The following is a 25,409-nucleotide window of genomic DNA, read 5'->3' as shown; positions in this document are numbered from 1 at the left end:
GAAAACCACATAGTGTTTTGTGCTTGAGCCTTGGCCCAGGTGCCTGGGATGCAGCTGTCTCTGGTTCTCCTGCCAAACATTCACCCAATTTGGGTACAGTCAGAATTTTCACAGCCTCTGAGAGCAGGAGTCCAGGTAGAATAAAGTCAGCTAGCCGTAGCGTCCTCTACCTGGCCATGTTCACTCCTGTATCAGCTGTGGAGCCAAGCCCTATGCCCAGAGCCCTGCTGCCTGAGCCTGGCACAGCGACCAGTGCACCCATGGGACACGTGTGCTGCTGGCAGCCAAGGAAACGCACAAGCCAGCAGATTGCGAAGAGGTGAGGGGTGGATCCCACCTGTCTGTCCTTCACTGGCTACTACCCTTTGCTCCTCCTCCCAGGGTGCTTGCTCTACTGGCTACTCTGTCCTCACCCTCCCTAACCTGGGGCAGTGGGAAGGAGGGGTAAGTGAGCTCTCTTTAACCCCTCTCTGTCCTTGATCACCACACTCTCCACAGAGAAGATTCTCTGAACCAGAAATGTAGGGACCTTAGGAAGTTGCTTCCAAGGTCGTTCCGCCTCCAGATGACTCAGACCCATCTCTATTTTAGGGATCATTTTCCAAATTTTCCCACTCCTAATGGCTCTTTTGACTGTACACTGCCATCCCCATGCCCCATTTCCCAGGCAACTGTTTAAAATCTCTTATATTCCAATCTCAAGATCCCAGAAGCTGATTCCCATTGGAAAATGCCTACTCTTACCGCTTAGAGTTTCTTTGGAAAGTAACTTACTGGTGTCTTAGTAAGTAAGTACTTAGTAAGTAAATACTTAGAAAGTAACTTAGTGTCCCCTAAGTGTTAAGCTCCACGGGAAGGCCAGAACTTGACTGAAGCACTGAACCTCTAAAGGTCAGTCTATAATTCTGAATGGGCATGACAATATAAGAGAGGGCAGTGGGCCCCCAAAAGTTCTCTTCTTATAAATGTTTCAAATTATTCATTAGAAAGATTTTTAAACTCTCAATATTATTCCATTATTTCCCTTCAAGTTCTTTCCATGTTTTTGCTATGGAGTCTTTGAGAACATGTGGTCCCATGCATACACATTCACAGTTATGGGTTCAGGTATTCTATCTTCCCAGGGGGGGAAAAAAAATAATCTGCATTAGGAAGGCACCATTTAATATGAATTTAATCACATTACTTTATCTGTAAATCTTATTCTAATCCCTCCAATTGTCCGATTAATATCCTCTGTTGTGCTATGAATTTGCTGGTGCAGGAGCCACTCCAGGATCACACATTGCACTGAGCTATCACACCAATTCATCTCCTTAAGTGAGACCGGTTCTCAGCCCTTCTTTGTCTTTCATGTATTGATGTGACTCTTTATTTTGTATGATGGACCCCAAGTTGCATTTGCCTTCTCATTATACTTCAGGTTACTAGGGAGTTTGGTGGGAATACTATACATGTGGTGTTGATTCCACCTCATCTGATATCAGATGGTCCTGTTATTAGAAATGATAACTCTATCCCTTGTTTAAGGTGGTGTTTATTTAATCTTGGTGTTCACCAAGATTCTCCACTGTAAAGTTCCTTTTTTTTTTAAACCCTATAATTAGGAAATAAGATGTGAGAAGACATTTTGAAATTGAAATTCCATTCCTCATCAAATTTCCCTCCTTTTATTATCTTTTATATTTCTTATCTGATTCAAGTATTACTGTCATAGTGGCAAATCAGTGATTTTTTTAAATCAGCAGAATCCTGGGAACTGCAGTAGTACTGAACCTGAGGCCCCAAGACCTCACACAGAGGTCCAGGTTCTGCACTTGAGGTCTCCATGACTACATTTTTCAGAGTGTTAATCTTGAGAAGGGAAATGTGGGAAGTGAAAACCACAGCAGGAACTATGGCCTAAAGGCAGCCTCCAAATCTGACCAGCAAAGCAGGTGCTTTTCACAGGAGGGACACGGGACAGAGACCACAGGTGGAATCTTGGTTTGGGGGGCACACCTGGCTAACTGCAGGACAGAGACCAGGATTCCTGAGCTTGGAGGTGAGGTGAAAAGGAGATGCAAGAGAAAAAGCCAAAATGGAAAAACTGGCCAATATCTTATATCATATCATGAAAAGTGAAAAATGTAGAAAGAAGGAGAGAGACTGAAAAGTTTCTGAGACAGAAAGTATATGAACCAGACTAAGGCCATCTTGAGAAATTCCACCACAATAACTGCTCTGTGGCCTAAAACCTTCTTGAGTACAGCCCCTTCCTCCATTCTTTTCTTTTGTTTAACACACCCTTAAGTACACCCTCCAGGCAAAGCTTCCTTGATTTGCTCAGGATATGACTCCTCCTGGTAGCTCCCAGCAGGTACTGCCCAGTCTTCAGAGCCATAAAAGCAGGCCTAACTGGAGATGGTGTTGTGGAGACCTACTCATCTTGTGGCAGCCCAAGACAGGCTTCTGTTCATATAATAATTGTTCCTAATAAACCATTTCTTATCAAGCTGGACCTGTTTGCCTTTTACTTCAGTGCCATGGCTTCTTTGGCCTTTGAAGTTAGTTTCGCATATATCTCCCTTTCAGGGAACAAAAGAATGACTAGGCAGGGCATTGTGTCTAGGAGCAGGGAGTGAAGAGGAAGCTGGGGACTGTCTGCCAAAAGTTTGAGTCTCAGTGAGGAGTCCACTGATGAGGGGTAAATTAAGAAGCCTGAGACTCATAGACACAGAAGGTAGAACAGGGATTTGTAAAGAGTCAGGGTGGGGGCATAGGGTAGTATTGGGAGTTATTATTTAATCAGTGCAATTTCAGTTTGGGAAGATGAAAAGTTCAGAGATGGATAGTAGTACTGTTTAAACCACAATATGAATGTACTTAATGCCACTAAACTCTATACCAAATGGCTAAAATGGTCAATTTCATGTGATGCATATTTTACCACAATTTTTTTGAAAGACCCTCAAGAGTGCTTCACAAGAATTTCTAAAAAGAGGCAGAAAATAGTGTGCCACCTTAAAGTGCCAGTATGGGGAAGACACCAGGGGTGCCCTGTGCTGGGGAAAGCCTCCTATAACCAGTGGCTCTCCAAACACCCATCAAGGCAGCACCTCCATCAAGCCTTCTTCAGCTTCCTGGCCCCACACAACCACCTAACCACCATGCCCAACAGCTTCCCACAGAGCCACAGGGTGCCCAGGGTGACCACCAGCAGGAACAAGAAGACGTCCAGCAGGTACTGCTCATGCCACGGCTGCTGCAGGCCATGGGCCTTGAGGTGCGCGGCACCCCCTGTCTGGAGGATGTGGTCTATCCACCCCACCAGCCTCTGGGCGGGGGTCAGGGGGTGGGAGCGCCTGATGATGCTGGCAGCCACAGCTGCTGACTTGTACCTGTTGGCAGAGACAGAGGTTGGGCGTTACTCATGTGGTCTCAAAACTCTTAGAGACCTTGTCTCTCTCTCTCTCTCTCTCTCTCTCTCTCTCTCACACACACACACAAACACACACACACACACACACACACATTTTCATCCATATGCACAAAAGACTCAGTTTCAAGGAAAGGTTGTTGGCCTGGTCTTGCCACAGTCTAGCTGGGTCCCATGGAAAAGTTCAGATTGAACCCTCCATACAAAGGTCCATGCTTTGTGCTAAAAGTGCTAAACTATAAAAATTGACTTAGTCTATAAGGGCTAGTTCTACCCAAGAAGGCTTATCACATACTATAGAAAATTATATGTATAAGCAGCTATGTTATGCTGGTATCTGGGCTAGATGTCAAACAGGACTGTGGGGACTGGGGCCCAGGATGAGTCTATACTTTCCTACCTCTTCAGAGGTAGGAAATATTGGCCAGATCTGGCTCCATGGACTACCTTCTACACTTTTGCTCAGCACCCCACACTTAGGTCCTATGCTTGCTTTAATTCTCTGCTGCCATTGTCTTAAACTTTATAACGATTGGCCCTACATTTCCATTTTACTTTGAGCCCCACAAATTATATACCCAGCCCTGATGCATAATATGTAGGGACCATCCCAGCCTAAATGATTCCATCATAGGGCCAGCAAATGATGGGCATTTCGGGTCTAGGTCTTTGAATAGCCAATGAAATTCACAAGCTCATTCTTCAGAAAGCAAACATTTGCTATTCATGAGATACCAAACATAATGAAATGTCTGAGGTTATCAGACCCCCGGAGTTTACAGTTTTTCTAGGCTTAAGAATCATATGCTATGTGGTGACTTTTAGTCATCTAACAAGAACGCCTTTGGGTCTCCTTTGTGCAAGGTAAAATAAGTCTTGAGGTCTGCATCAGTTTATGCCCTTGAAACTTTAAGTTTTTCAGTTCTTCTTATCTTTGAGGTAGAAAGAATAAATTTTTCTCTTTATATGAGATCTTTGTATTAGGTGGAAATTTACCCAAGAGAACGTAGGCACTTTTATTGACTAACTTAATGGAAATTCATCCAAACTTACTTCAGCAGGCCCTGTGCTAGGCCCTGGAAACACGAGGGAAAACAAGGCTTCCTTTGCTATCCAGGGAAACTAACTCTCTACTTTCTAGTGTGAGGAACACACAATAAATTAAAGCAGAAAGAACTGGGTTAGTTACTGATCCTAAGAAGTGTTAAGAAGGAAAAATGAGTTATGATTGAAGAGGGTGGGAGAGAGGAGCACATTTAGGCATGTCAGACAAAGACCGCCTGCCTCTCTGAGGAGAGGATATTGGAGGTAAGTCTGACTGTCATAAAGGAGCCAGTACTGTAAAGAGAAGGGAAGGGTGTTCTAGCAAACAGCACTGATAAAGGGCCTGAGGCAGGAAACACTGTGACATATTGGGGGACAGAAAGGCAACCTCTGACTCATTTGGAATTCCACTATAAGCACCCCCAATACATAAGACCTCTCAGAAACCCTGTTTATGTAGGTCACAGGGTCTTCACAACACTTGTTCTCAACATCTAAATTGCTGAGTCTTGTTCTCAGAGGAAACACATCATTTGTAAACATCAGCACATATTTTTCTGTGTTTGGATGTTTTATCTTTTATTGCAAAAAGTGTCAAACATTGCCCTTTGTGTTTGATATCTTCATTCAGTCTAAGTGACCATAAGCTTCAAGAGCTCCATACCTCTTGTCTTCTATGACTTGCTTCATCTTCAGAGCCAATGTCTCTGCCTTGATCTGCTTCAGCTGGATAGAGACACCAAACTTTTTGGCTTCGACATGATTCAGGTTTTCAGGCTGGTCTCCAAAAAGAGGAATCCCCACCACAGGCACACCATGTTGGATGGCCTCCATTATGCTATTCATCCCACCATGCGTGACAAAGAGACGGATGCGTGGATGAGCTGTTCCAATTAAGAAGTAGAGCAGAATATTTCAGATCGAAAATTTTCAGAGTGAAAAGTTTCAGAAAACCGTGGAAAGCAGAAAAGGCAGAAGAAAATACAAAGGGAATTTCAAAGTCTGTTGGAGTCATTATAAAGATATTTTGCTTGGACACATCCAAGGTGCATGTTATTAACATACAGGATTCCAAACCTTGCCTTTTTATGGAAATTCCTTGCCCCAGCCAGAACCCAGCTAAGACTCAAACCCAGGGGACTCTCCAGACAATACTCCTAAGCAAGGTGTATATCCCTCTCCACCCACCCATCCATCTTTCTCTCTATCATCCTAGTCATTCCCTTTGTTTCACTCATCTGTATTTTCTCATTGTGTCTCTCTGTCTCAGTATCTCTCTCTTTCTCTTTGTCTTGAGCACTCTTCTCACCTGCCAACGTATTTCTCTCTTCTCTGAATTCCTGACCATTCATTAGCATCATAACTCGTGTGTCAATCATAAAAATTATACTATATGCATTTTCTCCTCAAACACATGATTAGCCTCTTGCAAGCAGAGACTAGACCCTATGCTTGAGTATTTCCATTTACAGCATTTCCATCCCACCCTATTTAAAGCTAACTAAGATTATTGTTGAAAATGAAGAGTTTGTCTCAGCCTGTGTCACTCAACTGGGATGTATGTCAGAATCTCCTTATCTCTTTCTTGAAAGAAGCACCATATGCCCACTCCAGACTTAAAGAATTAAATTTGCAGAAGTAGAGTCAGGAATCTGTTCCTTAATTCCCCAGGTTATTCTGAGTCATTGTCTTAATCATGAGCCTTTGATTCAGTCAGTGGCTATGACAGTAAGGAGTTGGTAAAAAGCAGCACTGAGCACGAAGAAAACCTGTTGGTGGGGGTGAGGGCAAGGACAGAACTCTCTGGTACCAGAGATGAAATGGACCAAATAACTGACTATGAGCTTGTTCATCTTGGCACTCAGGTATTTTGGCACATCCTAAAGACACTATTGACATCAAATGCTGTAAAGGTATGAATTGCTCCCTCTTTAATAGCTAAGAAAGGTGTGTTTGTGGGAGAAGTGAGTGTATATATACATGTAAGTGCACGTGGATGAACAGTTACTCTTAAAGCCACTAAATACAGTGGCGACATCCTTCCAGTATGTTTTCTTTAGAATCCATAGGTTGTTTTGAATTGTGTTTGGGTGACCAAGGTGATTTGATGTGGGCTGACATTTGGCCTTGAATAGAAAACAATGAAAGGGAGATGTCTGTTTGGGCACTGATCTCATTAGAAGTAGGGTCTGATGCCCCAAGAACTCCAGCTGGCTGCTTTGTTCCTTTCTTCTGCAGACTTAACTTGAGCTATTAGCAGCTCCTTCTGGTGCTAAAGGGATTGCCCTACTAGAGTTCAGAGCCTGATGTGTTCTAAAAATATGTAAATGAAAGGGTGAAGCAGACCTGAGCAGCCCTTACCCAGGAGATCATTCTGAGGAAGCCAGTTCACAATTTTCACATTTGATGACAATCTGATGTCTTTGGGCCAATGAGATGGCTTATATTTCCATATAACTCCTTGAGAGAGACGAGCAAAGGCACTGTTCATCTCCTTGAGAAGATCCACTTGAAAGTTGCTCACCATGGAGCCCAGGGCCACAAGGATAAAACCAGAATCTCCAAACTTGTTGATGAAATTCTCAAATTCCTGGAGAAAGGTAAGAAAGGAAAAGGAGTTGAACAAAGTTGTTCATGAAAGCCTAGACAGCCATGAAATGAAAGCCAGATATTACCAAACTTTACCCTCTTGTCCTTCTCTGAGTTCATAGCCCCTGGGACAGTGCCCTGTGCATGGTGCTTATGCCCATGGTGTTGGGGGGAATATCTTTCTTCTTTAAAATCTAGATGTTAGTGTCAGGGTCATCCTAGATCCTCTGTTCATCGTAGGTCAATGGAGACATGGTTACTTGGGAATTTTCCAAGGCCACCAGAAAATGGTAGGATAAGAAGAATACTGGTGGGGTGCTAGGGTCCAGCAGAGGGAGGTGCTACACTGGAGAAGTCAGGAGAAAGCCTCTAGTGTAAGAAGTAGAAGAAATGGAGAAAGCCTCCTGACCACTCACCCTCAATGTACCACGTGGAGTGCTTTGCTCTGATACATTGTGATATTCTTATTAACTGATCTTTGTAATTCATCTTCTACTTTAGTGGCTCACCCACATGACTGCAAATTATATCCACATAAGAAGACAAAAAATGGTAGTGCCCGGTCCTAACTCTAGACTCATTTTTTAAAATAAGTAAAAATGGTAGTGCCCAATCCTAACTCCAGCTTATTTTTTTAAATCCTCAGGCAATAGTTAAGAAAGGTTGAGATTTAATGTTGCAATCTTGGCTTTAACCCCGTTTTAGTGAATCTTGCTTCAAGTATTTCTTCAGATCCTGACTCTGGACTGCTGGAGCCCTCCTCCCCCAGCTTCTAGACTCTCATCCCTAGATTGATTCTGTGCAGCCTAACACTGCCTGATTTACCACCTCAAAGGACCACTTTGACAAAAGCTTTGTTGTTGTTTTTTTAATTTAAAAAGCTACATGACACACTATATAAAAACTAGAAAATAAAGAGAAAAAATTTTTTTAAAAATTTTTTAAAAGTCTCTGTTATCTCACAGCCGTTACAACCCTTACTCCCATTATGTTCCTGCTTGACAATCCCCTCCCTTACCCTCTAACCAAGGCGTACCCCAACTTCCTATCAAATAAAATCTCCTGCAATCTGGTCTGGCTACATTTATGTAATTGAATCTTCTAGTCTAATCTAGCTAGAGTCACCAAAGGAACCCAGAGTCATGCCTGTCTTATTTTGACTTTGACACATTCAGCTATTTGTTCTTTCTAACTGAAATTCCTTTCCTCCCTAGCTCCATCCGTAAAAAATCCTGCCATCAACCTAAAGCCCATCTAGCCCATGGATCAATCTCCCTGCTTACTCATTTCAAGGTCAGTAGATAAAGGATAGACACTAGGGTGCCTGGAAGACCCAGCCAAATCAAGTCTTCCTAAGTCTGAAATAAATGGCAGTGGGAAAGTCACTTACTCCACCTGAATCTCTGTCTCCTCCTGTATAAAAATGGAGATCATCATACTTCCTTCCAGGTGGTAAGATATTAAATAAGATAAATTCCTTAAAATGTCAACCAGTGCTGATAGGCAACAGGAAGCCAACTCAGCTGAGCTCCTCTCCATTTAAAAACTTCTATTTCAGTAGTTCTGACTTTAAGCCTTCGAACCAACCCAGCAGCTTTCACAATTCACAGTCCTCAGGACTGACCCCAGATCAATCAAATCAGAAGGCCTTGGGGGAATTAAGAACTAAGGCTCTTCAAGCCCACAAGTTCTTACTGTCAGTAAGAACTGACAGTAATGCCCACAAGTTCTGTCTTGTGATGCCCACAAGTTCTTACTGTCAGTCCCACCACTCCCACCTCGGTTTCATAGTGTTGTGTGTTTCATTGTGAGTAACTTGTCTTTTCAACAATTCTCGCATATAATGGATGCTTGCCACACAGTTACTACACATATGTTCATGTTCACCGGACATAAAAATATTAACTTACTAAAAGGCTTATCCCAGGGCACCTGGCTGGCTCAGTGGAAAGAATGTGCAACTCTCAACCTTGGGTCTTGAGTTTGAGCCCCATGCTGGGTTTAGAGTTTATTAGAAAGAAATCATTTTTTTTTTAATTTAAGTCTATCCCACCAGCACCAGAACTGGAGAGGACCCTGGGTATACTATGTAAGGAAGTCCTCAATCTCAGGGTTATACAAGTCCTAACAATCCAATTGCATGACTCTGAAAATGATTCATCCTTAAAAGGTATGTCTTAGGTGCAGTTGCCTCACCCTACTCTGTCCCAGTTCCCACTGACAGGGGAGCCACCAATTCTGCAGTGCAGAGCTCTGCATGAAGTCCATATTGAGACCTCAGGTTTTACTTACCTGTGGTACTGCTTTAACAGGTCTCGCCATTAAACCACCAACATACACAGTGTTGGGAAGCAGGGGCCGAGCAAATTCAAGGGCAAAATCAGAGTTAACAAACCATAGCTCTGCTTTCTTTAGAAGATGACACAAAACTGGCCTAGAGCCTTCTGGGAAATGTTCCTTGATGGTGTTGTCATATGTAGACTGGATTTGCCATTGTCTTATGGAAAAATCAAAGAACATCAGAAAATTCTTCACTCGACCCCAGAAGTCCATGTGGTCACTTAGGAAGGAATGGAATACTGGAACATAAGACAGGGGGTTTGGTAGCCCAATATCTATAGCACCAAACGAGGAAGAAAGAATGGACACAAATGGTTTTCCAAGCTTCTCAGCAACCAGGAAAGGACAGTAGTCAAAATTTTCAACTATCACTAGGTCAAAGTTCTCATTCTTTAAGGTGTCCATGATATCCTTTCTCCTTAGAAAATGACTGCACTGAAGCCCCAGTAGTTCCATAAAGCTTAAAAATTTTCCAAATGTGAATCTGTAAGAAAGAAGATAAATGATAAATATTCACTGGAGGTGTTAATTTCACAATACATAAAGGAGTCTTGGGCTAGAAAGAAAATACCTGGTGAGAAAGACCACATCAAGCAGTAGCGTACCTGTCCTACCACTGTCCATAAATACCCTCACAGTCACTCTGAGCACACATTCTGCTCTGGAAAGTGTTCCCTTTCTCCCCTCCTCTTCCCTCTCTCATCCAAATCCCAATGCCACATTATTCAAAAAACTATAACTTTGAGTTATATGCCACATTATTCAAAAAACTATAACTTTGAGTTCTTAATTCTTGAAATCCATGGACACAACTGAACTATGTTAACTGAAAACAAATTGTCACTGTTGGACCTTCTGTTCTGGGAACCTTCTCTGACCATAGCAAATCTCACAGAACTCTTTCTACTTGATAAATTCTGTAATGTTCTCATTACTTTTCTTTTACATACTGACTTTTTTTTTTTAAGATTTTATTTATTTATTTGACAGAGAGAAATCACAAGTAGATGGAGAGGCAGGCAGAGAGAGAGAGGGAAGCAGGCTCCCTGCTGAGCAGAGAGCCCGATGTGGGCCTCGATCCCAGGACCCTGAGATCATGACCTGAGCCGAAGGCAGCGGCTTAACCCACTGAGCCACCCAGGCGCCCTACATACTGACTTTTTATGAGTGATTTTCTTGTTTACTCAACCAAACTGTGGAAGTCCCTAGATGACACAGTTCCATAAATATTGGTCATATAGGCTATTTTTAAAAATCACTGTGTAAATGGAATACTATGCAGCCATCAAAAGAAATGAAATCTTGCCATTTGCGACAACATGGATGGAACTAGAGCGTATCATGCTTAGCGAAATAAGACAAGCAGAGAAAGACAACTATCATATGATCTCCCTGATATGAGGAAGTGGTGATGCAACATGGGGGCTTAAGTGGGTAGGAGAAGAATCAATGAAACAAGATGGGATTGGGAGGGAGACAAACCATAAGTGACTCTTAATCTCACAAAACAAACTGAGGGTTGCTTGGGGGAGGGGGTTTGGGAGAACGGGTTGGATTATGGACATTGGGGAAGGTATGTGCTTTGGTGAGTGCTGTGAAGTGTGTAAACCTGGCGATTCACAGACCTGTACCCCTGGGGATAAAAACATATGTTTATAAAAATTAAAAAAAAAATGTAAAAAAATAAAATAAAATAAAAACTACAAAGAAAAGTAAAAAAAAAATCACTGTGTATTCTAGGACACATGATATTATGAGCGCTGAGTGTTATATGCAACTGATAAATTACAGAATACTACAAAAAAAATCTACTGAAAAAAATCTACTGAAAAAAAATCACTGTGAATTCTGAATGTGATAGATAACCTCACTCAAGGGATTATTTTATCTCATTAGAACTCAAATCTCAGCTAAAATGGGAATTCCACATTTCAATGCCCATGAGTTAAGCAATTAAAGAAAAGAAAAGAAAATAGAGAAGAAAGGAAAGCAAAGCAAGGCCTGGTTAATAATAAACATATTACTAGCTTTTTTTTTTTATATATTTTATTTATTTATTTGACAGAAAGAGAGGGAGAGACACAAGCAGGCAGAGTAGCAGAGGGAGAGGGAGAAGCAGGCTCCCCACTGAGCAGGGAACCCGATGTGGGGCTCAATCCCAGGACCCTGGGATCATGACCTGAGCTGAAAGCTGTTGCTTAACCAACTGAGCTATCCAGGCACCCCTAGCTTTTCTACTACAGTAGATTGACATGTCCAGAGAAGATAATAGAAGATAAAGATAATAGAAGATAAAGAATACTAACATGTAATTAAGACTTGGTGCATGGGACTATTCCAGGGACCTATCTCCTTACAATACTTTCCCATCACTGCCTGTATAGAATGTGACTCTGTTCCCTTCCTGTTTGTACACCTATGGGGAAATAGATAAGAATGTCCACCTGCACTTTAAGGTATCAAAGGTAACAAGTGCAAGAACTCAATACATCATTGGCCTGCCGGCTACATGGAGGACCAAGAGAATCAATACCCTGGCACCCTGTAATTGTTCACTACTGTACCATTGCACCCCAGATAAAGAAGGACCAGAAATGAAGAACTTATTAACAATATACAGATCTCTGCCTGGTATTTAGGAACAACTTCAAGTCATACAATGGATGTGATTGGCAGAAGTCACCCTTGGCTGTGTATTTTTGAAGATTTCATGTAACAAAAGAGTGTGATTGTCAGATATTTTAGATAATTTCAGGAGTGCTATAAAAATTCCTAGAATATATCTCATTAATCATATTTAAAATTGAGCTAACAAATAGAAAAATTGTTTAAGAATACATGGTTACCTATGCCTATCTCCAAAGCTATTACATTAAGGGAGAAGAGACAAAGCATGTATTTAAAATATGTAACTAACCATGCAAGATAATACAGACTAAGTTTCAAATAAATAGGTTACATCAGACTTGACAGGGGGGACTGTGGTTTCCCAATTTGAGTAAGGAAAAAGACTTTCTGAAAACAGGCAAATGTAAGCAAACCTTGACTAGTAAGTAAAAGTTTGAAGGTAAAAAGAAGGCGGGTGCCTGCATAGCACAGTTGGTAAAGCATCTGACTCTTGATTTCAGTTCAAGTCATGATCTCAGGGTTATGAGATCCAGCCCTTCATCAGGCTCAGCAGGGAGTCTGCTTGAGATTCCCTCCCTCTCTCTTTCTCTGCCTCTCATTCCACCCCTTCCTTCACTCTTGCTCTCTCTCTCTCTCTGGGTTGCCCCAGCACATAAATCTTTTTTTTTTTTTAAAGATTTTATTTATCTATTTAACAGACAGAGATCACAGGTAGGCAGAGAGGCAGGCAGAGAGAGAGACAGGAGGAAGCAGGCTCCCCGTGGAGCAGAGAGCCCGATGCAGGGCTCAATCTCAGGACCCTGGGATCATGACCTGAGCCAAAGGCAGAGGCTTTAACCCACTGAGCCATCCAGGCGCCCCATTGCTTAAGTATTTTAAATGACCAAAAATTTAAAAAATAAAATAAAAGAGCTTTACATGGCCAGATGTTCAATTACTACAAAATCAATGTTCATAAGTCTTCCCCCCCATTAATAGAATATATGTGAAGAAAAGAAGGAAAATAAATGGAAGAAGGTCACTTTCATTTCCCTATCAACAGTGAGAGATTGAAGTACCTATACTTCTGTGTTGGGGAGGTTATAAATAAAGATGTAAGAGAAGTGTTGAAAGGATGTCCCAGAAGGAACAACCTCTACTTTCTACAAAAATCCATTCATGGAAGAGGGACAGTACAGAACAAAGAAGACTCTCCAGTGACTGAACTGGACAATTTGGTGTGAGTGCTTGTTTCCCCAACCATTCGCTCATCATGAATTCCTTCATTTATCCACCCATCCACCCATCCCTTTCTTATGTCTTCAGTCCAAACCTCCATCCATTCATCCATTCATTTGTATCGCTAAAATAGTGACTCTTTAGTTCAAATAAAAAATAAGACTTACCTGTCACCCAAAGCTTCTTCCATAAAAAAATCAAAATTTTCCTTTAATCCTTTGTTATAATCTTCGGGTGGAAGCCAAGAAATAACTTGGTATGATTTTTCCTTCTCTTTAAAATCTAAAAAACACCCATGGGTTAAAAATGTTAAATATGTCACAAAACATGGATTAACATTAGCATGAAAAGATCAATATTTGTTTGCGCAAATAATTTTTATTTATTTGAATGTTTGCCTTTTGAACTATTTTTATGTGCTTTGGTTGCGTTCTCATTCATTCCGTCTTTTAAAAATGATAACATGTATTGAGAACCTTATACTAATTAAGGAGTGCTTTTCAATTTAAAGTTACGGAAGTTTCCTTTTTTTTTTTTTTAAGATTTTTTTTTTTTTTTTAGATAGAGCACATCGAGAAAGGGAAAGAGCAGAGGGAGAGAGACAGAGGGAGACAATCTCAAGCAGACTCTTCTGAGCATGGAGACCAATGAGGGGCTCCATCTCAGGACCCTGATATCATGACCTGAGCCTAAAACAAGAGGTCATATGCCTAACTGACTGAGCCACCTAGGCATACTGGAAGCCTCCATTTCAAGTTTCCATAATGGGGCACTTGGGTGGCTCAGTTGGTTAAGCATCCGCCTTTGGCTCAGGTCATGAACTCAGGGTCCTGGAATGGAGTCCCACAACAGCATCTCTGCTCGGCAGGAAGGCTGCTTCGCATTCTCCCTCCACTCCTCCCCTCTGCTTGTGCTTTCTCTCTCTTTCTCGTTCATACTTTGTCTCAAATAAATAAATAAAATCTTTTTAAAAAGTTAAAAAAATAAAGCTTTCTTAAGATATAGCTATTTGTCTCATTTTATGGGTGAGAAAACAAAGGTAATTGAAGATACAAAGGTAATTATCTTCAGCAAATTGAGATTATTTGTCAAAATTGCACACATAGGAAGTGATAGAGTCTGGTTGATTCCAGAGCCTCTGCCCTTTCTGTTTTAGAAAAGCTCATTTTCATTATTTAGAGTGATAAATCCAAATAGTTTTTTGATTCAGTAGAAAGTAGGAAAAAGTACTGAGAAGCTTATATAAAATAATAGACCTCTGTACCTCTACTTACCAGCATGGCTTCTCCCACATATCCATGTGTAATGAAAAGTCTGAGTCCATTTCTGATGTATGACTGCTGACAGTTTTCAAACCCTATCTCCCACTCCCTCTTAGTGCTTCACCTGGGCAAACTATTAAGAAAGTCAGCATGCTCCTACCTTTGGCCCTAGTGGGAATTTCAAACCATGCAAGTGAAGGCCAGTGACAGGGAACCCTGAACACATCCCAACTCTCCACCCACAATAATAACTCAAACTAGTCATCCTTCCCTCCTTTGGAAAGCCATTTTTCAGATTTGCTTAGGAGCCTGTCCAACTCATCTTATATTTAAAAAAAAAAAAAAAAAAAAAAAAAGCTTTATTATTTGAATAACAAAAATTCCACGCTCTCTTATACGTGTATGCTTTCTTCAGTCATAACCTCCAATCAAATTGTGTGTAAACTGAAGATAGATTAATGCACAGCCTTACATATTAAAACTACTGAGCCCAATCTTAGTGAAATTACTGCTATCCAAGTACGTACTGGCAAATACTTTGCAATCATAGATTTGGCAACTATGTTCTTCTGTACCATGTCAACAGGCTCTCAATGTTAGTTCCTTCACTTTGGAAAGGACACAGTGAACATTTAACTAATTGTCCATGGGGTATTTCAACAGTCCTACCACTGGCCACGATTTTTTTTTAAGATTTTATTTATTTATTTATTTATTTATTTTTTATTTATTTATTTGTCATAGAGAGAGAAGCGAGAGCAAGCACAGGCAGACAGAGGCAGAGGGAGAAGCAGGCTCCCTGCCAAGCAAGGAGCCCGATGTGGGACTCGATCCCAGGATGCTGGGATCATGACCTGAGCCGAAGGCAGCCGCTTAACCAACTGAGCCACCCAGGCGTCCCTATTTATTTATTTTTGAAAGAGAGAGAGAGACCATGAGAGGGGAGAGGTCAGAGGGAGAAGCAGACTACCCACTGAGCAGGGAGCCCGATGTGGGACTCGATCCCAGGACTCCAGGATCATGACCTGAGCAAAAGGCAGTGGCTTAACCAACTGAGCCACCCAGGTGCCCCACTGGCCATGATCTTTACTGGCAAGACCTTAACCACATCCGACTTTCACCAGGAGCCCAGGTAGGACGTTGTATTGAAAATAGCCTGCTCTAAGGAGATTCATTTGACATATTCATTCAGGACAGAGAAATATTCCCAAAAGAGCTCACACAAAGGAATGTGCCATTGCCCAACACAAAGCTCAAGGGATAAGACCTCGTTTAAATTCCTGGGAATTATTTAATCAGTTAAGGCCTCTCTATCCATGACACTATCAAGAAACAACTATTGGGTCACCTGGGTGGCTCAGTCTGGTTAAGCATCTGACTTCAGCTCAGGTTGAGATCTCGGGACCCTGGGAATCCAGCTTCAAGTTGGGCTCCCCTTTGAGGAAGGAGTCTACTTCTTCATCTCCCTCTCCCTCTACCCCTCCCACTGCTTGTGTGTTATCTCTCTCTCTCTCTCTCTCAAATAAATGAAAAACAAAATCTTTATTTTAAAAAAAAGAAACACCTATTGACTCACAACATCATAATATCTCAACAAGTCCAACAACTTTTTGCAGTGTATTGGAGGCAATGTATTTCTGATTTATACATTTTCCTTTAACCCATTTATACTTATTTTTTAAATCATCCCACCTTGAATAAGGCCAAATAACAAAAAGTTCTAGAATCTATCCAAATTGCAATATAATAGGCACTGTCATTAGTGCCTCCCACATTTGCATTCATTATGAAGGCTTCAACAACCTCTTCCCGTACTTCCTGGAGTTCTCTAAACCACCTGCTTATAGCAGTATTAAGTCTCCAATTGCTGCTGTAGTAAATTACTATAAACTTAGTTGCTTAAAACAGAACAAATCTATTATCTTACATTTCTGGAGATCGTAAGTCTGAAATGGGTCTCACTAGGACAAAAACAAGTTGTGGGCATGCCAGCATTCCTTTTGGAGGCTCTGAAAGATATTTCTTGCCTTTTCCTTCTTTTAGTGATTACCTTCATCCCTTGGCTCATGGTCTTCTTTTAACTGGCATTGACATCATCTAGCATCTACTTTCCTTCCATTATCACATTTCCTTCTCTTATTCTCCTGCCAACTCTTTTTGTTAATCAGTTAATTAACATATAGTGTATTATTAGTTTAAGACACAGAGTTTAGTGATTCATCAGTTGCATATCACACCCAGTGCTCATGACATCAAGTGCCCTCCTTAATGCCCATCACCCAGTTACCTTACGCCCTCCACCTACCTCCTCAATCTCCTTTTTTGTAGAAGGACTCTTGTAATTATATAGAGTTTAAATTAATAACCCAAGACAACCTTCCCATCTCAAAGTCCTTATTTAATCACATCTACAAAGTCCTTTTGCCATGTTAGGTAGAATATTTATTGGTTCTAGAAATTACAGCATATCTTTGAATGGGGCCATTATCTTCTACCACCATGTTCTGCTCCCCAGACCTCAAATACTCATGTCCATATCACATACAAAATACAATCACTCCATCCCAACACTCCCACAAGTCTCAAACTATCACATCATCAACTCATAGTTCAAAATTTCATCTAAATATCATTGGCTCAAATATTCCAAATTATATTATCCAAATAATTCAATCAAGTATGGGTGGGAGAGTCCAGATATGATCCATCTGTGGACCTATGAAAATTAGGAAACAAGTTTATCTGCTTCCAGGAAACATTAAGATACCAGTTATAGATATTATCATTCAAAGTGGAAAAAAAATGGAAGGAAGTTATGAATTTCTGGTCCTAAGAAATGTTGACATTCATCTGGGCAGACAATGTTAGGTTTCAAAAACTGGAAATAACCTGCCATGACTTGACGCTCAGCCCTGTAAGCTTGAAGTTCTACCCTTTATGTGCACTGCTTCACACTCAGACTTTTCATTTGTTCTTCATGAAAGGTAGCATGAGTTTACAACTAACTAGTTTATGAGCATGTTTCTTACTTTGGCAGAGTCGAATAGCCTTCTTTTATGTCACTCTTTCTCTGTCCTTTTAGTCCAAATTGGAAGTATTTATCCTGTATAAGACTCTCAAGTACCTTATAGATCTTCTGGGTATGTCATGGGAATTCAATGTGCTAGACAAGACTGCTACACAGATGTTTAAAAATGATTTCATCTCTACTTTTGGCTTCAGCCAACAACGCTGAAGGGACTCATGATTCACATACCCAATATTTAAAGAGCTCTGTGAGACTGAATATTCTGAGCTACTCAGAGACAACAGCAAGAGGTAAACCAGCCACACTACTAGTTTTATCTTTCCTGGCAGCAAATACCCTAATTTTAGAATCTTTTGCAATGTGGATAGGCTGAGAATTTCCCAAATCATGAAGTCTTCATTTCTTCATGCTTAATGGTTCTTCCTTCAATTTATCTCTTTCCTCTCACATTTTACTATAAGAAGCAAGAAGTCCTTACTACATATATTTTTACCAGAAGTGTGTTTATGATGATTTAAATATTGTCTCAGACAATACAGATTTTTCTCTACCATGTTCCTTACTTCCTTCTTAGTCCTCATTAGCAGAGTTCTTATATTTTTTATTAAGACACAAATGACATGTGACATTATATTAGCTTCAAGTGTAAAACATAAAGATTTGATGTTTTTATAAATTGCAACAGAGTTCTTAAGAACCACATTTCTAGCAGTAGTCTCTTCAAGACAATCTAGACTTATTCCATCATGCTCCTTAATATTTTTCCAGCCCCTATCAATAACCCAATTATAAAGCTAGATATTGTTTGGAGCAATAGTTTATGTGGATATTAAAAATCTTTGCTTCTTCAATCTGATACCATTTCTTTATTAAAGTAGTAAGTAAATGAACAAGATGGGAAAGTGTATCCAAACAAGGAGTTAATAAATGTTACAATATACCAAAATGGGCATCAGGTCAGAAATAATAACTACATCATGTGTTTTCCCCATTTGCAGACATTTAGTCAGGCTCTATTTCTAAGGTAATGAATTAAAATGCTGTTTCAAAGCCTCAGAAACCCCTGTGACTGGGGAGTATTGGAAGAAACTCTAGACTTTTGAGCCTGGAAACCAAGGATAAAACCGAAAAGATCCAAAAGAAGACACTCAAATAGCCAACAGACACATGAAAAAGTATTGAACATCACTCAACATCAGGGAAATACAAAGAAAAACCACAATGAGATACCACCTCACACCAGTTAGAATGGCTAAAATTAACAAGTCAGGAAACAACAGATGTTGGCAAGCATACAGAAGAAGGAGAACCCTCCTATACTGTTGGTGGGAATGCAAACTGGTGCAGCCACTCTGGAAAACAGTATGGAGGTTCCTCAAAAAGTTAAATCAGAGTTACCTATGACCCAGAAATTGCACTACTAGGTATTTATCCGAAGAATACAAACATAGTGATTCAAAGGGGCACGTGTACCCCAATGTTTATAGCAGCAATGTCCATAATAGCCAAACTATGGAAAGAGCCCAAATGTCCATCAATAGATGAATGGATAAAGAAGACGTGGTGCACACACACACACACGCACACAATGGAATATTACACAGCCATCAAAAATTTGAGATCTTGCCATCTGCAAAGACGTGGATGGAACTAGAGGGTATTATGCTAAGTGAAATAAGTCAGTTAGAGGAAGACAAATACTATATGAATTCACTCATATGAGGAATTTAAGAGACAAAACAGATGAACACAGGGGAAAGGAATGAAAAATAAAATAAAATGAAAATAGAGAGGGAGGCAAACCATAAGAGATACTGAATTCCAGGAAACAAAATGAGGATTGCTGGAGGAAAAGTGGGAGGGGGAAGGAATAATTGGGGTTGAGCATTAAGGAGGGCACTTGAAGTAATGAGCACTGGGTGTTATATGCAACTTATGAATCACTAAATTCTACCCCTGAAACTAATTATTAAAAAAAAAAACTGATGGGAACCATGAACTACCCAAATTGTTTATAGATTTTTATGTATATATATTAAAGGGGTAGAAGATCTGTGGCTTTTATTATTTTCTCAAAATCCATGGAAACTACCAAAATTATTTTCAATCAATCTAAAATTTTAATACAACTTAATTTTATTAAGAATTTTAATTAAATTTAATTGCAATTTTCAAAATTAATAATAACTACTTGAAAATTAATACACTGCAGCTATTTAATCATGTCTGTGGTCAACACAGATTCAAAATGATATGTGTATAAATAATATTCAATGAAAAATTGGGAACCTAATCTGGAAGGTGATTAAAATGATTTTAAGCAGAGACTCAAATAAATATTTGTACACCAGTTTTCATAGCAGCATTACTCACAATATCCAAAAGGTGGAAACAACCTAAATGTCCATGGACAGATGACTGAGTTAACAAATGTGGTATATACTTACGATGAAACATCATTCAGTCTTTAAAAAGGAAAGAAATTGTAATCTACACTACAGTGTGGATAAGCCTTAAAGACATTATGCAATGTGAAATAAACTAGACACAAAAAGACAAATATTGTATGTTTCTACTTAATGAGGTATCTCCAAATTATTAGAGAAAAAAAGTAGAATAATGGTTACCAAGGGCTGTAGGCAAGGGAAAATTGGCAGTCACCATATAACCAGTACAGAGTTCCCATTTGTGATGATCAACAGCCATGATGGTTACATAACAACATGAATGTACTTAAAGTCACTAAACTGACAAAACAAATGTGTAAGAGATCAATTTTATGCTGTGTATATTTTATCACAATAAAAATCGTAAAAGAAATTTTCACAGAAAAAATTATTTTAATACAATCTGAACAATAACAAAGCCTGATTACCTTCAAAGTTTTATAGTTTTTCAGAATTTTATTCCTCAAAAATGCTGCTTAAAATTGCGTCTTTTTTAATATCAAAGGCTAAGATAACTTCAGATTGAGCAATCCAGAGCTTAAAGTCCTAAATCCTCCCAAGACTATTATTAACCTGCCACATCGTCTTGTGCAAACCATTTCAGTTCTCTGGGCTGTTTTCTTGTCTGTCAACAGAAAAAATTTGATAAGGTTTATTTGCTCATGTCAGCTGAAATTCACTGGATTTGATGATTCAGTTAAGAATGTCCAAAATCATTATACACAAACTGTTGGTCAGGCATTGATTTTTCTAGAGAATAAAATCATCTCAGGGACGCCTGGGTGGCTCAGTTGGTTAAGCCGCTGCCTTTGGCTCAGGTCATGATCCCAGGGTCCTAGGATTTTGTCCCGCATCAGGCTCCTTGCTCTGTAGGGAGCCTGTTTCTCTCTCCACCTCTGCCTGCCACTCTGCCTGCTTGTGCATGTGCTCTCTCTCGCTCTCGCTCTCTCTGACAAATAAATAAATAAAATGTTTTAAAATCATCTCAATGATAGATTCTGATCTTAGCTAGATAAATAATAGACTTCCTAAGAAAGCTTTCTTTCTTAGATTTCAGATATCAAAAAAGGAGAAAGTAACCTATGATATATAAAAAAAAGTAATCTGTGATATAAGAAAAGAAAATGGTATATTTGGCTGAACACTTCTGTTCACATGTTTTCAAGCTGCTATGAAGTACCATGTACCAAAATAATCTGTAATATATGGAGGGTTGCTGGGGATGAAGTGGAAGGCAAGGTAAGGGAGGAAAATATGGGACTACAGAGTGTGGAGTGGCACACTTGGCAGACAGAGCCAAGAAATGTTCCAACACCTTACATTAACACACACACACACACACACACACACACACTTTTCATTCTTTCACTCCAATTAGATTTTGAAAACAGTTTTCTAAGCAAAAGACATTGTTGTTTCACTTTACCCTTTGCATAGGTAGAAGAAATAAAGAATTAGTGAGAAAAGATACCTGATATAAGTGAATTTCCTCTCTGGTGAAGCATGGTGACATTATGACCATGATCTTGAAGAATCTGAGACACCTGGTCCAGCAGCAGATGATGGCTTCCACCTAGGAACAATGTACAACTTCACTTCTGTAATGATGATAATAGAGTCCCTGAAGCTGATACACGAGAGATCCGGGAGATGAGAATTAGCAAGCAGAAAGCTGACGGTGAGGAGAGGAAGATGAGCTTCATCAATCAGTCTGTCCATCTCCATTTGGATAAGCCCCAGCCACTCACTCAGAGCCCATGGCCCCAAATCTTGACTTTGGCAAACCTCCATCACGTCCTCTTTGTGACTCTGATCACAAAAGTGACCAAACATCAGTGTGATGGGCTTCTCTGCTTATGCCTTAAGGAATTCCTGATCTTAAAGATATGCTAAGTTTAGCCAGACCTCGTGGAGACAGTGTGACCTAAAGAAATAACTGTAACTGGAAGAGATTATGCTGAGTGAAATAAGTGAAGCAGAGAGAGTCAATTATCATATGGTTTCACTTATTTGTGGAGCATAACAAATAGCATGGAGGACATGGGGAGTTAGAGAGGAGAAGGTAGTTGGGGGAAATGGGAAGGGGAGGTGAACCATGAGAGACTATGGACTCTGAAAAACAATCTGAGGGTTTTGAAGGGGCAGAGGGTGGGAGGTTGGGGGAACCAGCTGGTGGGTATTATAGAGGGCACGGATTGCATGGAGCACTGGGTGTGGTGCAAAAATAATGAATACTGTTATGCTGAAAATAAATAAAAAATAAATTAAAAAAAAAAGAAAGAACTGTACTGGTGGGAAGAGTGGCACAGTGCTCTCTATGGGCGTGAAGGGTTCCTGATGGATGATCAATCAGAGTTCGTTCTGGAGTCCTACTCTAGGAAATTTAAGCTAGTGTAGGAGCCAGAAATATGGAAACTTGAATATCAGTCCAAGAAAGAGCCACTGGAGCAGAAGGAAGCTGAGCCACTACTTAGATCCAATAAATTCAAATATACATATACTTGGCAGGGTATTTCTCAGATAGGGTCTGCATCTTGCTGAACATCAAATTAAGGCATTCAGAACAATGCCTTAATTTGTGCACCCTTGGGGTGGAACTACAGGATTCTGTATGCATGAGAAGACATCACCCATCCTAGGAAAATCCTGGGATCCTAAGGAAACAGAAGGATGATCATCTGGGGAGGTACAGGTTCTATTTCACTAAATCTTATCCAAAACCATATGCTCAGGAAATCCCTTGGGGGGTGGGGGTGGGGGGAGGGCTAAATGAGATTACTTATGGTTCCTTCCAGCTCACGATTCCCAGTGATCTACACACAGTAAGTGACCTCAAAGAGCCCACTGTGGGTGGAAATACAATCTTGGGAAAGCTGCATCTTATGATGATCCTTTTATCCTGATCCTTTTCCCTTTATCCCTTTTCCTTTTCATTTTCTATTCCCTTCGGTGGAAAAGTAAAGGAAATAAAACTGAGGCCACGAAATGCAGAATTAACAGTTCCCCGAATCCTTCAAATACTTCCAGGCGCACGGGTGACAGGAGCGGGCATAGGCAAGACCGGAATGTCCAGGATCCAGTCTCCAGCCCTGGCCAGTTCTCCGGGTTTCCTCTGGATGAGAGCACTCCACCCCCATCCCCAGATGTCACTGAAATACTTTCCCTGCTCTACCTTGGCTCCCATGCAGTGTCAGAAAACTAGTGCTTCTGCCCCCCACCCCACACACACATAAGCTCTTTTCCCTGGTCTCCAAGAGCCTGCAAACGCTCCCACAGCCTCTATTGGAAATTGCTGCACACCACCCAGAAGTTTAGGGTGAGCCTCTTAATTTGCAGCCCACTCCCCGGAGGTAGGAGGCAGCCCGGGGTCTCCAGCACTGGGAGGGATCCCAAACCTTGTGGACCCATTCCGCGCCTAGGAGAGCAAATCTGAGCAGGCAGAGGGAGGAAAAGGTATTCTATTTTCTCAAGAAGTTTCTTCACCTCTCGGTGGTAGGGTCTCCTCATTCCCCCACACCCCCATCCTGCCTCTCCCCACCCCCTAGCCTGGGACCCAAGCCCAGTAGTGCTCCCCTGACCCAGAGCTGTCTGACAGCCTTCCCGCGGATGTTGGAACTGGGCCTATCTGGTTCTTCCGCAAGCACTCACCCACCAAAGACAGAGTTAGAATTTTGGCGGCCTCTGAGAGCAGGAACCCAGGTAGAAGGAAGCCAGCTAGCAGAAGCGCCCGCTGCCCCGCCATGCTTGCTTGGGTTTGAGCTGGGAAGCCCAGCCCAGCGCGCAGAACCCTGCGTCCCGCGCCCGGCAGAGCGCAGCGACCTGTGCGCCCTGGGGACGCGCTCCGCTTGCAGCCAAGAGTGGACCCCGCCTGTGTTGTCTTCTGTTTGCGGTTTCTTGCCCTTCTGCTCCACCTCCCAAGGTAACCTGCTCCACTGGCTAATTTGTCCTCACCCTCCCTAACCCCGAACTTCGGGAAGGAGGGGTTACTGAACTCTCCTTAACCCCTCTCTGTCCCTGTCCTGACCGCACTCTCCGCAGAGAAGGTGCTCTGAGCCAGGAAGGCAGGGAGCTTAGGAAGTTGCTTCCAAGATAGTTCCACCTGCAGGTGACCCACGCCCATTCCCGTTTTAGGGACCCCTCCATGAATTTCCCCACCTCCTGTTGATCTCATACCGTCATCCGCATGCTCCATTTCCCTAGGTATTTGCTTAAAATCTCTGAGACACTACTCCGGGGAAGGAATGTCTACTCCCTGGGAGTAGCTTGTGTCTATTCTCTAGAAGCAAACCCCCAAGACAAGTAGACCCACCCTTCCTGGATTGTGTTCTGAAGACCTCTGAGGGAGGTCATTTATTCATGAAGAGATGCTCGAGTCCTAACTCCAGAAGTCCAAGTGTTTGCGGAGGTTTGAGCTTCTAAAGCCGAGACCAGAATTCTAAATGAGAATCATAAACCAGGACTGGGAATCTTTCCACTGTCTCCTCAGGCACAAACGGAGGACATCTTGTAGTTCTGCCTCTTTGTAATGTCGGCCCTGACGGAGGCATCTTTGCACGCTCTATCCTCAAAGCAAGACTGCTACTGTAAAAGTTTTCAGTTCAGCTTTCCTTACAGCCTGTTACAGGTAACAGAATTCTGGGGCAATGAGGACAGAGTCTCTTTTCCAGGGGGAGGGGGAGGATAATTCCGTGAAAACTTTTACTTTCCTGATCAAGAGCTATATTTCTTTGAATGCTTATATAGCTTTCAGAGCTTTGACAAGAGTTTACAGGAAAGGCAAATAGAAAACAAAAGGATATGTAAAGTAACCATTTTAGGTGTGATTCCAAGTGGTAGAAGCAGGAGTCAGGGAAACAGGCTGAGAAGATACTGGACATGGAGGTTGGAATGGTTCAGGTCCATTGCCTCAAAGAGGGGCGTGACAAGGAAAGTGTCCTCAAGGCTTAAGATATGAAGGCCATTGGTCCAAATTACCCTGGGACAGAATCACAGAACAGCCCACGCTGACTGGCAAATGAAGAAGTCCATAAGGGCTGAATAAAGAATTCCAATTTTAGAAAGAAGCCAATGAGCAGGAACTTGCAACAAAATTAGCAAGTAGATATGATGTGGGGAATAGGAATTGCCAGAATTCCTATTCAGTGGGAATTTCTTAAGAAATGGTAACACCGCACCCCTCCCCCCATTCTCTGTTTCCTAAGATATACTTGGCATCAGGCCTTCTTCAGCTTCCTGGCCCACACAGCCAGCTGACCACCACACTCAACTGTTTCACATATTGCCAGACATGGTCCAGGGTGACCACCAGCAGGAACAAGATGTTGAGAAGGTACTCTTCATGCCACAGCTGCTGGGAGGTGCAGGGGCTTGAGGTGTGCTGTGCCCCATCTAGAGGATGTGGTAGATCTAGCCCACCAACCCCTGGGTGGGCCAGG

The 25,409-nt window shown here is 41.4% G+C and overlaps 1 protein-coding gene across 3 annotated transcripts; it reads right to left on the bottom strand.

Moving 5' to 3' along the window:
• Positions 1-2,024: 2,024 nt before the first annotated feature.
• LOC116586985 (UDP-glucuronosyltransferase 3A1-like) lies at positions 2,025-23,891 on the bottom strand. Of its 3 annotated transcripts, none has more exons than XM_032337604.1 (7): positions 23,627-23,891; positions 21,446-21,547; positions 13,405-13,519; positions 9,344-9,875; positions 6,824-7,052; positions 5,127-5,346; positions 2,025-3,380 (listed from the first exon to the last, which is right to left on the bottom strand). In XM_032337604.1, the coding sequence occupies exons 2-7, from the start codon at positions 21,477-21,479 to the stop codon at positions 3,104-3,106; spliced, it is 1,407 nt and encodes a 468-aa protein (XP_032193495.1). In that variant the 5' UTR covers positions 21,480-21,547; positions 23,627-23,891; the 3' UTR covers positions 2,025-3,103. The 3 variants fall into 3 exon arrangements, with proteins under 3 accessions (XP_032193495.1, XP_032193493.1, XP_032193494.1); XM_032337602.1 differs by having other exon boundaries at positions 23,596-23,810; XM_032337603.1 differs by having other exon boundaries at positions 23,623-23,810.
• Between the last annotated feature and the right edge of the window lie 1,518 nt (positions 23,892-25,409).

The sequence above is a fragment of the Mustela erminea genome, chromosome 3, assembly GCF_009829155.1.
Source record: "Mustela erminea isolate mMusErm1 chromosome 3, mMusErm1.Pri, whole genome shotgun sequence".
Lineage (NCBI taxonomy): Eukaryota > Metazoa > Chordata > Mammalia > Carnivora > Mustelidae > Mustela > Mustela erminea.
This window is presented reverse-complemented; position numbering and strand designations above follow the sequence as displayed.